Source organism: Salvelinus alpinus, chromosome 24 (assembly GCF_045679555.1).
Source record: "Salvelinus alpinus chromosome 24, SLU_Salpinus.1, whole genome shotgun sequence".
Taxonomy (NCBI): Eukaryota; Metazoa; Chordata; class Actinopteri; order Salmoniformes; family Salmonidae; genus Salvelinus; species Salvelinus alpinus.
In genome coordinates, this window is record NC_092109.1 from 37,717,947 (window position 1) to 37,730,112 (window position 12,166).

The 12,166-nt window shown below is 45.2% G+C and overlaps 1 protein-coding gene across 1 annotated transcript in view; it reads right to left on the minus strand.

Annotated features, from left to right (window-relative positions):
- The window catches only part of LOC139551893 (neurobeachin-like), a 232,463-nt gene that overhangs the window by 30,871 nt on the left and 189,426 nt on the right, over positions 1-12,166 (minus strand). The window contains exons 23-28 of the mRNA XM_071363232.1: positions 11,834-12,026; positions 9,459-10,292; positions 8,488-8,913; positions 6,646-6,863; positions 5,073-5,226; positions 4,260-4,283 (exon numbers count right to left, since the gene is read on the minus strand). Of these exons, the coding sequence (XP_071219333.1) occupies positions 4,260-4,283; positions 5,073-5,226; positions 6,646-6,863; positions 8,488-8,913; positions 9,459-10,292; positions 11,834-12,026 (1,849 nt within the window). The remainder of the gene's footprint in view (positions 1-4,259; positions 4,284-5,072; positions 5,227-6,645; positions 6,864-8,487; positions 8,914-9,458; positions 10,293-11,833; positions 12,027-12,166) is intronic.

The window sequence follows — 12,166 nt, forward strand, 5'->3', positions numbered from 1 at the left end:
TAGAGAACAGGTCAGTTTGGGGTACCAGTAGGAGGTAGAGAACAGGTCAGTTTGGGGTACCAGTAAGTAGAGAACAGGTCAGTTTGGGGTACCAGTAGGAGGTAGAGAACAGGTCAGTTTGGGGTACCAGTAGGGAGGTAGAGGACAGGTCAGTTTGGGGTACCAGTAGGAGGTAGAGGACAGGTCAGTTTGGGGTACCAGTAGGGAGGTAGAGAACAGGTCAGTTTGGGGTACCAGTAGGAGGTAGAGAACAGGTTAGTTTGGGGTACCAGTAGGAGGTAGAGAACAGGTCAGTTTGGGGTACCAGTAGGTAGAGAACAGGTCAGTTTGGGGTACCAGTAGGAGGTAGAGAACAGGTCAGTTTGGGGTACCAGTAGGAGGTAGAGAACAGGTCAGTTTGGGGTACCAGTAGGAGGTAGAGAACAGGTCAGTTTGGGGTACCAGTAGGGAGGTAGAGAACAGGTCAGTCTGGGGTACCAGTAGGGAGGTAGAGAACAGGTCAGTTTGGGGTACCAGTAGGAGGTAGAGGACAGGTCAGTTTGGGGTACCAGTAGGAGGTAGAGGACAGGTCAGTTTGGGGTACCAGTAGGGAGGTAGAGGACAGGTCAGTTTGGGGTACCAGTAGGGAGGTAGAGGACAGGTCAGTTTGGGGTACCAGTAGGAGGTAGAGAACAGGTCAGTTTGGGGTACCAGTAGGAGGTAGAGAACAGGTCAGTTTGGGGTACCAGTAGGAGGTAAAGAACAGGCCAGTTTGGGGTACCAGTAGGGAGGTAGAGGACAGGTCAGTTTGGGGTACCAGTAGGAGGTAGAGAACAGGTCAGTTTGGGGTACCAGTAGGGAGGTAGAGGACAGGTCAGTTTGGGGTACCAGTAGGAGGTAGAGGACAGGTCAGTGTGGGGTACCAGTAGGAGGTAAAGAACAGGCCAGTTTGGGGTACCAGTAGGGAGGTAGAGGACAGGTCAGTTTGGGGTACCAGTAGGAGGTAGAGAACAGGTCAGTTTGGGGTACCAGTAGGAGGTAGAGGACAGGTCAGTTTGGGGTACCAGTAGGAGGTAGAGAACAGGTCAGTTTGGGGTACCAGTAGGAGGTAGAGAACAGGTCAGTTTGGGGTACCAGTAGGGAGGTAGAGAACAGGTCAGTTTGGGGTACCAGTAGAAGGACGTGACACAGTGCTGGAAGCCCGTTTATATTTGGGGACATGGAGCGGAACAGTGACAGCCAGGATGAGGGAAGGCCATAGAATCAGCTAATGTTGACACCAAGTGTTCCTCAACCTGTTATTTATAAAGCGTCCAAGAACTAGGGTTGCTAGGATCAGTTTTGCCTCTTAGAGCATAATGAATAACATTACATAGACAGGGGGGGGACCTGATCCTAGATCAGCACTCCAGCTCTGAGACGCTTTGTGAATACGTGCCCTTTTTGGCTAGGGATGCTCTGTGTCAACACGGCTGCCATTGAAATTGTAAATCACAAAAACGAGGTTGGTTAAACTCGGTGTACTTTATATTCGGCTTTGGGAGTAGGGGAGGGGAAGGTGTGATAGGGGGAGTGGCAGTGAAAGGGTATATATACACACACACACAGACACACGCTAGCCATGCGTGCCCGGCTTCTAAGCTCTTCTTAGCTTTGGCTTGTGAAGGCTACACACACATTTAGGACTAACAAACATTCTCTGTGCTCAGTGAGCCCACGTGCTTTGGGTTGGTTTGGGTTGGTGCTCATATCATATCTCGGGTTTGGGTTGATACGCTACGCTACGCACCTCTCCCCCTGTCCCTCCGCCCCCCGGAACAGGGGTCACCTCCTCGCCTTTTGACCCTTTTTGGGAGTCGGCTCCTCCTTCTCCTCCCGCCTTCTTTAGGTTCCACACAGAGGGGAGAACACTATCACTCTATGTACCTATCTCTCTATCTCTATCACTCTATCTATCACTCTATCTATGTACCTATCTCTATCTATCTCACTCTCTCTATCACTCTATGTACCTATCTCTCTATCTCTCTCACTCTATCTATGTACCTATCTCTATCTATCTCACTCTCTCTATCACTCTATGTACCTATCTCTCTATTGCTCTCTCTCTATCACTCTATCTATGTACGTATCTCTCTATCTCTCACTCTATCACTCTATCTATCTCACTCTCTCTATCACTCTATGTACCTATCTCTCTATCCCTCTATCTATGCACCTAACTATCCCTCTATCTATGTACCTATCTCTCCATCCCTCTATCTATGTACCTATCTCTCCATCCCTCTATCTATGTACCTATCTCTCCATCCCTCTATCTATGTACCTATCTCTCTCTATCTATCACTATATCTATGTACGTATCTCTCGATCCCTCTCTCTATCTATGCACTCTCTATCACTCTATGTACTTATCATTCTCTCTCTTACTCTATCTCTCTATGTACCTATCTCTCTATCACTTTATGTCTCTATGTACCTATCACTCTATCTCTCTATGTACCTATCTCTCTATCACTTTATCTCTCTATGTACCTATCACTCTATCTCTCTATGTACCTATCACTCTATCGCTCTATCTCTCTACCACTCTCTCTCTATCACTTTATCTCTCTATGTACCAACATATCTATGTATATATCTCTCTCTTTATCTCTCTCATTCAGGTTTGAAGCAGAGGTGAGATCTCTCTAGCTACGTATATACATATATTTCTATCTCTCTCCTACTTTAGGTTCGAGAGAAAAATATGATATCTCTGTCTTTCTCCATCCTTCAGTTCCTCATCTCTGCCATTCTCTCTCTCTCTCTCTCTCTCTCTCTCTCTCTCTCTCTCTCTCTCTCTCTCTCTCTCTCTCTCTCTCTCTCTTTTCTGTCACAAAGGTTCTTCTTACTCATGAAGTAAGTTCTCTCTCTCATCTCTCAAAATCTTTGTTTCCCTGTCAGTGTCATTTTTTTCTCCTCTCTCTGCCATGTCTTTATTTCTCGATCGCTCTGTCACCCAGCATCGAGGCCATACCATGTTCATCCACTAGGTGGCGACATAATGAATACAAATATACACTGAGTGAACAAAACATTAAGGACACCTGCTCTTTCCAGGACATAGACTGACCAGGTGAATTGAGGGGGATGCTATGATCCCTTATTGATGTCACTTGTTGAATCCACTTCATTCAGTGTAGATGAAGGAAAGGAGACACGTTAAAGAAGGATTTTTAAGCCTTGCCAATTGAGACATGGATTGTGTATGTGTGCCATTCGGCGGGTGAATGGGCAAGACAAAATATTTAAGTGCCTTTGAACGGGGTATGGTAGTCCACCACCCAAAGGACATCCAGCCAACATGACACAACTATGGGAAGCATTGGAGTCAACATGGGCCAGCATCCCTGTGGAACGCTTTCCACACCTTGTAGAGTCCATGACCCGATGAATTGAGGCTGTTCTGGGGGCAAAAGGGGAGAGTGCAACTCAATATTAGGATGGTGTTCTTAATGTTTTGTACACTCAGTGTATATACTACCTGTCTTGTCCCTTACATCATATTATGAAATGCCTGAAGAATAACCTTCACTGAGGCAACAGTTTGAACATGATAAAACTGAACCTTCACTGAGGAAACAGTTTGAACATGATATAACTGAACCTTCACTGAGGAAACAGTTTGAACATGATATAACTGAACCTTCACTGAGGAAACAGTTTGAACGTGATATAACTGAACCTTCACTGAGGAAACAGTTTGAACATAATATAACTGAACCTTCACTGAGGAAACAGTTTGAACGTGATATAACTGAACCTTCACTGAGGAAACAGTTTGAACATGATATAACTGAACCTTCACTGAGGAAACAGTTTGAACATGATATAACTGAACCTTCACTGAGGAAACAGTTTGAACATAATATAACTGAACCTTCACTGGGGAAACAGTTTGAACATGATATAACTGAACCTTCACTGAGGAAACAGTTTGAACATGATATAACTGAACCTTCACTGGGGAAACAGTTTGAACATGATATAACTAAACCTTCACTGAGGAAACAGTTTGAACATGATATAACTGAACCTTCACTGAGTAAACAGTTTGAACATGATATAACTGAACAGAGATCCCCATACATTCACATACACAAGCAGAGACAGTCCAGGAACAGCAGAGATGGAATATGAATCATATCTACAAAGCAAATGTTAGTCCCAATGACAGCTACAGCAAACAACAGAGAACGTTAGTGAAGATTTATGAAGAGAAAGACACTGGAACTTACAGGGTTCGTACTAACCTTAGAACTCTGCACGTGCAAAAAACCCCGTAGAAAAACAGACGGGAAGACGAGAGGTAGGACAGAATAGAGAGAACACAGAGAAAGAGAGAGAGAGAGAGAGAGAGAGAGAGAGAGAGAGAGAGAGAGAGAGAGAGAGAGAGAGAGAGAGAGAGAGAGAGAGAGAGAGAGAGAGAGAGAGAGAGAGAGAGAGAGAGAAAAGGATGTTTAAAACAACAGCCTGAACTTATCAAATCAAGTTCAATTTTTGTTTAAGTTTGAAAGCTGAGGGTTGGAAGGTTTTAGTCAAAATACTTCAAAGTTAAGATATAAAAACCAAAGTATTATTGTTTTTTATTTATTATAGAATTAACAAAAAGAACCAGAGGAAAAGTTGCACTAGCAGGTGTTAAATTGAAGATGTATTAATTTCACCCAATGTGTAAAAACAAGGTCCAAACCAGTCAATTCAGAAAATAAACCTGAATCCAATTCCAAATGTTCCTCATTGAAAAACATTGAAGAGAATTGGAATGTCAGTTTATCTCCTGAATTGAGTTGAAATGGAATTGACCCCTGGTGCACACAGTAACGACTAGAGGTAACCATGGTACACTAGATTGCCATGCTATAGAGGACAACAAAAGTAACAACATTTTCAAAAATAAACTGTAATTCCGTCCTTTCTAGCCTGGCCAAGTAGCACCAAGCAGGTGGGCTGTACACCACCAGCACACAGTAATCACCAGGCCTGAATAACACGTGTTATCCTGCAGTTCCCCCTCCCACCAAGGTGGGGCAGCGGTGAGCCACACTTACAGAGGGGGAGGTGGCTGCAGAGAGCAGAGGGAGGATCCCTCCACAGGCGATGATGATGTTGTCCACCATCTGAGAGATGAGGTGTATAGTGTTGTGGACAAAGATGATGTTCTCATTGCTGTTCACAAAGTCCATCACTGACTTGGTTGAATGGCTGGAGAGAGGAGAGGAGAAGAGAGGAGAGGAGGAAGAGAGGAGAGGAGGAAGAGAGGAGAGGAGAGGAGAGGAGAGGAGAGGAGGAGAGGAGAGGAGAGGAGAGGAGTGGAGGGGAGGAGAGGAGAGGAGAGGAGAGGAGAGGAGAGGAGAGGAGAGGAGAGGAGAGGAGAGGAGAGGAGAGGAGAGGAGAGGAGAGGGGAAGAGGAAGAGGAAGAGAGGGGATGAGAAGAGGAAGAGATGAGAGCAAGGATGAGAGAAGAGGAGAGGAGGAAGAGAGGAGAGGAGATGAGAGGAGGAAGAGAGGAGAAAGTGAGGGGAGGAGAGGAGGAAGAAAGGGGAGTGAGAACAGGGAAAGAGGAGAGAGTGAAGGGTTAATAATACATGGTTGTTCACTAGAGGGAAATGTCTCCAGTTGATTTCAGTCTCTTTGTCTGTAAAGAAAGACAGTATGGTGGCCGGGTGGTACTAGAAAAATAACTAGAGTTCAAAAGGTGCTCACACTCAAACCAAGGAATAACCCAAGGAGGAATAACCCAAGGTGGAATAACCCAAGGTGGAATAACCCAAGGTGGAATAACCCAAGGAGGAATAACCCAAGGAGGAATAACCCAAGGTGGAATAACCCAAGACGGAATAACCCAAGGTGGAATAACCCAAGGTGGAATAACCCAAGGAGGAATAACCCAAGGTGGAATAACCCAAGGAGGAATAACCCAAGGAGGAATAACCCAAGGAGGAATAACCCAAGGTGGAATAACCCAAGGAGGAATAACCCAAGGAGGAATAACCCAGGGAATAATAACCCAAGACGGAATAACCCAAAGAGGAATAACCAAAGGAGGAATAACCCAAGGAGGAATAACCCAAGAAGGAATAGCCCAAGGAGGAATAACCCAAGAAGGAATAACCCAAGGAGGAATAACCCACGTTATGTGAGTCATACTGAGCCTGGGGCACAGTCCGGTTGTCATATTGACCTCTCAATCGCTGCACAGAATAACTCAAACACCTTTCATTGAGCTTCTTTATCTCCCCCTGAGAGTGAGTGTGGAAAAGTCCCTGGGTGTGGAAAAGTCCCTGGGTGTGGAATATTCCCTAGGTGTGGAATATTCCCTGGGTGTGGAATATCTTTTGTAAATTCATTGCTTCTTCGTCTTGATCTGTAGTTGATTTGACCTACATAAAAGTGAAACACTGTACCCCAGGCCATCGCAGGAACATCTATCTCCAGCCCTGAGTGGCTCTGGTCTAAAATAGTGCACTACACAGTGTCTAGGGTGCCAACACAGTGTCTAGGGGGACTGTCTCTGACCTCCAGAGCGAACACACACACACACACACACACACACACACACACACACACACACACACACACACACACACACACACACACACACACACACACACACTCCCTCACCTCCTCCACACGTGCACGTCGGTCTCCAGGGCGAACAGCAGGTCGGTGAGGAGGCGCTGGTGCATGGGCGACCACTTGAACTCTGGGATACGGAACATGGTGGTGCGAGGCCCGGGGCTGAACTGGCGCCGCTGCTCCTCTGTCATGGGCATCCCTCTGAAGCCCAGGTCCACACGCAGGTCACGCTCCAACTGGGCCGCAGTGCGACCGTGGAGAGCCTGTCGGGGGAAGGAGAGAGACAGGTCAAGGTAAGGTGGCGGTTCGGTTCCGGGGAGGTAGACAGAGATAAATAGCTAGGCCTCCATCTCTAACTCTACAACTGGGGAGAGGGAAACAATACCTGAGCTAAAACCAACTGTTGAAAGAACCTTATTATTGACAATAAAACAGCTACAGAAACTAAGCTAACATCTACGTTAAAAACCATGTCTGAGCTAATAACCACGGCTAAGCTAACAGCTAAGTTATAAACCATTTCAGAGCTAATAACCACGGCTAAGCTAACAGCTAAGTTAAAAACCATTTCAGAGCTAATAACCACGGCTAAGCTAACAGCTAAGTTAAAAACCATGTCAGAGCTAATAACCACAGCTAAGCTAACAGCTAAGTTAAAAACCATGTCAGAGCTAATAACCACAGCTAAGCTAACAGCTAAGTTATAAACCATGTCAGAGCTAATAACCACGGCTAAGCTAACAGCTAAGTTAAAAACCATGTCAGAGCTAATAACCACGGCTAAGCTAACAGCTAAGTTATAAACCATGTCAGAGCTAATAACCACGGCTAAGCTAACAGCTAAGTTAAAAACCATGTCAGAGCTAATAACCACGGCTAAGCTAACAGCTAAGTTAAAAACCATGACAGAGCTAATAACCACGACTAAGCTAACAGCTAAGTTAAAAACCATATCAGAGCTAATAACCACAGCTAAGCTAACAGCTAAGTTAAAAACCATGTCAGAGCTAATAACCACAGCTAAGCTAACAGCTAAGTTATAAACCATTTCAGAGCTAATAACCACGGCTAAGCTAACAGCTAGGTTAAAAACCATGTCAGAGCTAATAACCACAGCTAAGCTAACAGCTAAGTTATAAACCATGTCAGAGCTAATAACCACGGCTAAGCTAACAGCTAAGTTATAAACCATGTCAGAGCTAATAACCACGGCTAAGCTAACAGCTAAGTTATAAACCATGTCAGAGCTAATAACCACGGCTAAGCTAACAGCTAAGTTAAAAACCATGTCAGAGCTAATAACCACGGCTAAGCTAACAGCTAAGTTAAAAACCATGACAGAGCTAATAACCACGACTAAGCTAACAGCTAACTTAAAAACCATATCAGAGCTAATAACCACGGCTAAGCTAACAGCTAAGTTGCAAACCATTTCAGGGCTAATAACCACGGCTAAGCTAACAGCTAGGTTAAAAACCATGTCAGAGCTAATACCCACGGCTAAGCTAACAGCTAAGTTAAAAACCATTTCAGAGCTAATAACCACGGCTAAGCTAACAGCTAAGTTAAAAACCATGTCAGAGCTAATAACCACGGCTAAGCTAACAGCTAAGTTAAAAACCATGTCAGAGCTAATAACCACAGCTAAGCTAACAGCTAAGTTAAAAACCATTTCAGAGCTAATAACCACGGCTAAGCTAACAGCTACAGCTAGGTTCGCTTTTAAAAGTTTGAAGGTATTGAGATTGTTAGGGATACATTTTGCTATTGTAGTTAGCCAGCTATGGACTTGTTTAGCTGAAATCAGTAACCAAAGTTAGCTATAGAGTTACCTAAACTGGCCTAAGACACTTGAGGTAAGATATTTGACACACCGGGACGTGATACCTGAGTAGTGGCCGTGGTCTGGATCTTCATCTCCTTCCCATCATCAGACCTTTCTGTATCGGACGTGGTGCTCACCGTGTCACCTCCAGCCTTACCCCCCACCGCCTCTCCATCTGCCCCAGACGGACCCTCTCCCCCTGGGTGGCCCTGGGCCTGGATCTCAGCTGCCTGGCTCTCTCTCTGGGCAATGGAGCTGATGTCAGCCAGGGGGCTCTGGATCTTGAAGGGCCCGACCTCGGGGAGCCCTCCCTGGGCTTGGCTCAGGTCTGAGCCCCTGCAGGAGGTCATGTGGGCTAAGAGACTCAGGTCGGCGCTGGCGCTGGTGGAGGAGTGGACGGGGACAGAGCCTGAGGGGTTGGGCTGGTCCGGGCTGGGCAGAACCAGAGGGTCTGTGGTGGCCAGTGCTGGAAGCAGCTTCTCATCAACCTTAGGGGGAGATAAGAGAGAAAGATACCATTAAACATGTAGTCCAACATAGAGAAGGTGATGACGTCTCCCAGAAATACCACAACAACACAGTGGTTCAGTGGTTCAGTGGTTCAGGTGCTTTCTTATGAAAAAAGGTGACACATTTTGACCTGTGAAAGCGAATACAATAAAGCATATTGATGTGAACGAGAAAGACAGAAAGAGAGGACGAGAGGAAGGGCGGAAGGAAGGAAGGAAGAGAGGAAGGGAGGAAGGAAGTGAGGAAGGGAGGAGAGGAAGGGAGTGAGAGAGGAAGGGAGGAAGTAAGGGAGGAAGAGTGGAAGGGAGGAAGGAAGGAAGGGAGGAAGAGAGGAAGGATATAAGGAAGTAAGGAAGAAACCAGGCAGTGTAGAAGCAGTAGAGGCATCACTTCCTACAGTGAGATACCTCCTTGATACAGTGGAAATAGAGCCAGTATGTATGACTCCTTATCATGATGTTGTTACTACAACAGGAAATAACGGGAACATTCCTATTAAAACATACACCTTTTTATCCCCTACCTTGCTGAAGAGGAATCCGTTGTTGCTAGGGACGCTGTCTTTCTCGTCGGCAAGGGTGATGAGCGGACCCATGTTCCCATCATCCTCCATGGCGCCAAGCCCCAGCCCCGTGACCACCGTCTCATCTTTAGATGCCAGGTTACCGTGGTTCCCTTTCAGCTTCTGCACCACGGCACTGTAGGCGCTGTCCAGCAGGGAGTCCACCTCCACCAGGGGCCCGTTCTCTATCCTCCCTCCTCCTCCCAATCCCTCCATCCTCCCTCCTCCTATCCCTCCTCCTCCCAATCCCTCCATCCTCCCTCCTCCTATCCCTCCTATCCCTCCTCCCAGTCCCTCCATCACTCCTCTTCCAACCAGTCCCTCCATCACTCCTCCTCCTCCTACCATCCCTTCTGGAGACAGATCCAGGTCATCTAGTTTGACCTCTGTGGCCTCCACCTTCTCCGCCTTGATATCCACCAGGAGGTCATGAACTTCGACCCTAACGCCTGACCCCTGACCTTCCTCCCCAGGTGTCAAAGCCTCTCTGTTGGGTCCCTTCACCCCCAACCCTAACCCGACCCCTCCCTCAGCAAGCAGATTCCTGGAGCCCCCTCCTGCTCCAGCTGCTCCTCCCTCTCCGTACTCGGCCTCACTCTCGGGGGTCTGGCTCTGGGAGTGGTCGTCCAGCTCGCGGATCTCCAGGTTGCCGTTGACGACGGGGGCGGGCGTGGCCGAGAGGCCGGAGATGGTGGAGACAGAACCTTTCTTCCCCTTCTTGATGTTCTCCTCCTCCTGTCGCTGGTACTCCTCGTACATCTTAGCCAGGTACTCCTTATGGGCCTCGTAGGTCACCTTACAGAGGGGGAGACATAATCAATAACTAATAATCAATAACATGTTAGGTGATCTAATATAACTCGTAGGTTACCTTACAGAGGGGGAGACATGATCAATAACTAATAATCAATAACATGTTAGGTGATCTAATATAACTCGTAGGTTACCTTACAGAGGGGGAGACATGATCAATAACTAATAATCAATAACATCTTAGGTGATCTAATATAACTCGTGGGTTACCTTACAGAGGGGGAGACATGATCAATAACTAATAATCAATAACATCTTAGGTGATCCAATATAACTCGTAGGTTACCTTACAGAGGGGGAGACATAATCAATAACTAATAATCAATAACATCTTAGGTGATCGAATATAACTCGTAGGTTACCTTACAGAGGGGGAGACATAATCAATAACTAATAATCAATAACATGTTAGGTGATCTAATATAACTCGTAGGTTACCTTAAAGATGGGGAGACATAATCAATAACTAATAATCAATAACATCTTAGGTGATCTAATATAACTCGTAGGTCACCTTACAGAGGGGGAGACATAATCAATAACTAATAATCAATAACATCTTAGGTGATCTAATATAACTCGTAGGTTACCTTACAGAGGGGGAGACATAATCAATAACTAATAATCAATAACATCTTAGGTGATCTAATATAACTCGTAGGTTACCTTACAGAGGGGGAGACATAATCAATAACTAATAATCAATAACATCTTAGGTGATCTAATATAACTCGTAGGTTACCTTACAGAGGGGGAGACATAATCAATAACTAATAATCAATAACATCTTAGGTGATCTAATATAACTCGTGGGTTACCTTACAGAGGGGGAGACATGATCAATAACTAATAATCAATAACATCTTAGGTGATCTAATATAACTCGTAGGTTACCTTACAGAGGGGGAGACATAATCAATAACTAATAATCAATAACATCTTAGGTGATCTAATATAACTCGTAGGTTACCTTACAGAGGGGGAGACATAATCAATAACTAATAATCAACAACATGTTAGGTGATTTAATATAACTGGTAGGTTACCTTACAGAGGGGGAGACATGATCAATAACTAATAATCAATAACATCTTAGGTGATCGAATATAACTGGTAGGTTACCTTATAGAGGGAGAGACATGATCAATAACTAATAATCAATAACATCTTAGGTGATCTAATATAACTCGTAGGTTACCTTAAAGATGGGGAGACATAATCAATAACTAATAATCAATAACATCTTAGGTGATCTAATATAACTCGTAAGTTACCTTATAGAGGGAGAGACATGATCAATAACTAATAATCAATAACATGTTAGGTGATCTAATATAACTGGTAGGTTACCTACACCAGAGATCAATAACCAATAACTAATCCGTCATTTGTTATCAACTTGTTATTATTATATGAATGGTACAAGGCTGATTGACATCGTGTAACACTTGCAATAGTCTAACAAAAACAAAATCATACCCACAATCCCCCCTGACTCCAGCCAGCCAACAGGGTGTGATTACCTTGGAGTGAGCGATGGACAACGTATCCACCCAGACCCTCCATCCTCCCCACTCATACTTGATGGCGTGGTAGAGCAGGATCCTGAAGATGTTATAGACCATCTCTGCTATCTTCTGCTCCTCTGGGCTCTTAGGGTTGATATAGCCCAGACTGAACATCCAGTCCTGCCACACTGAACACTGTAACAGACACCTAGAGACAGACAACACATCATCAATCATATTCATACTGGGATCAATAACGCTGTTAGGGTTGATGTAACACTAGATTGATGATGTCGTTAATATCTCAGTGTGTGTGTGTGTGTGTGTGTGTGTGTGTGTGTGTGTGTG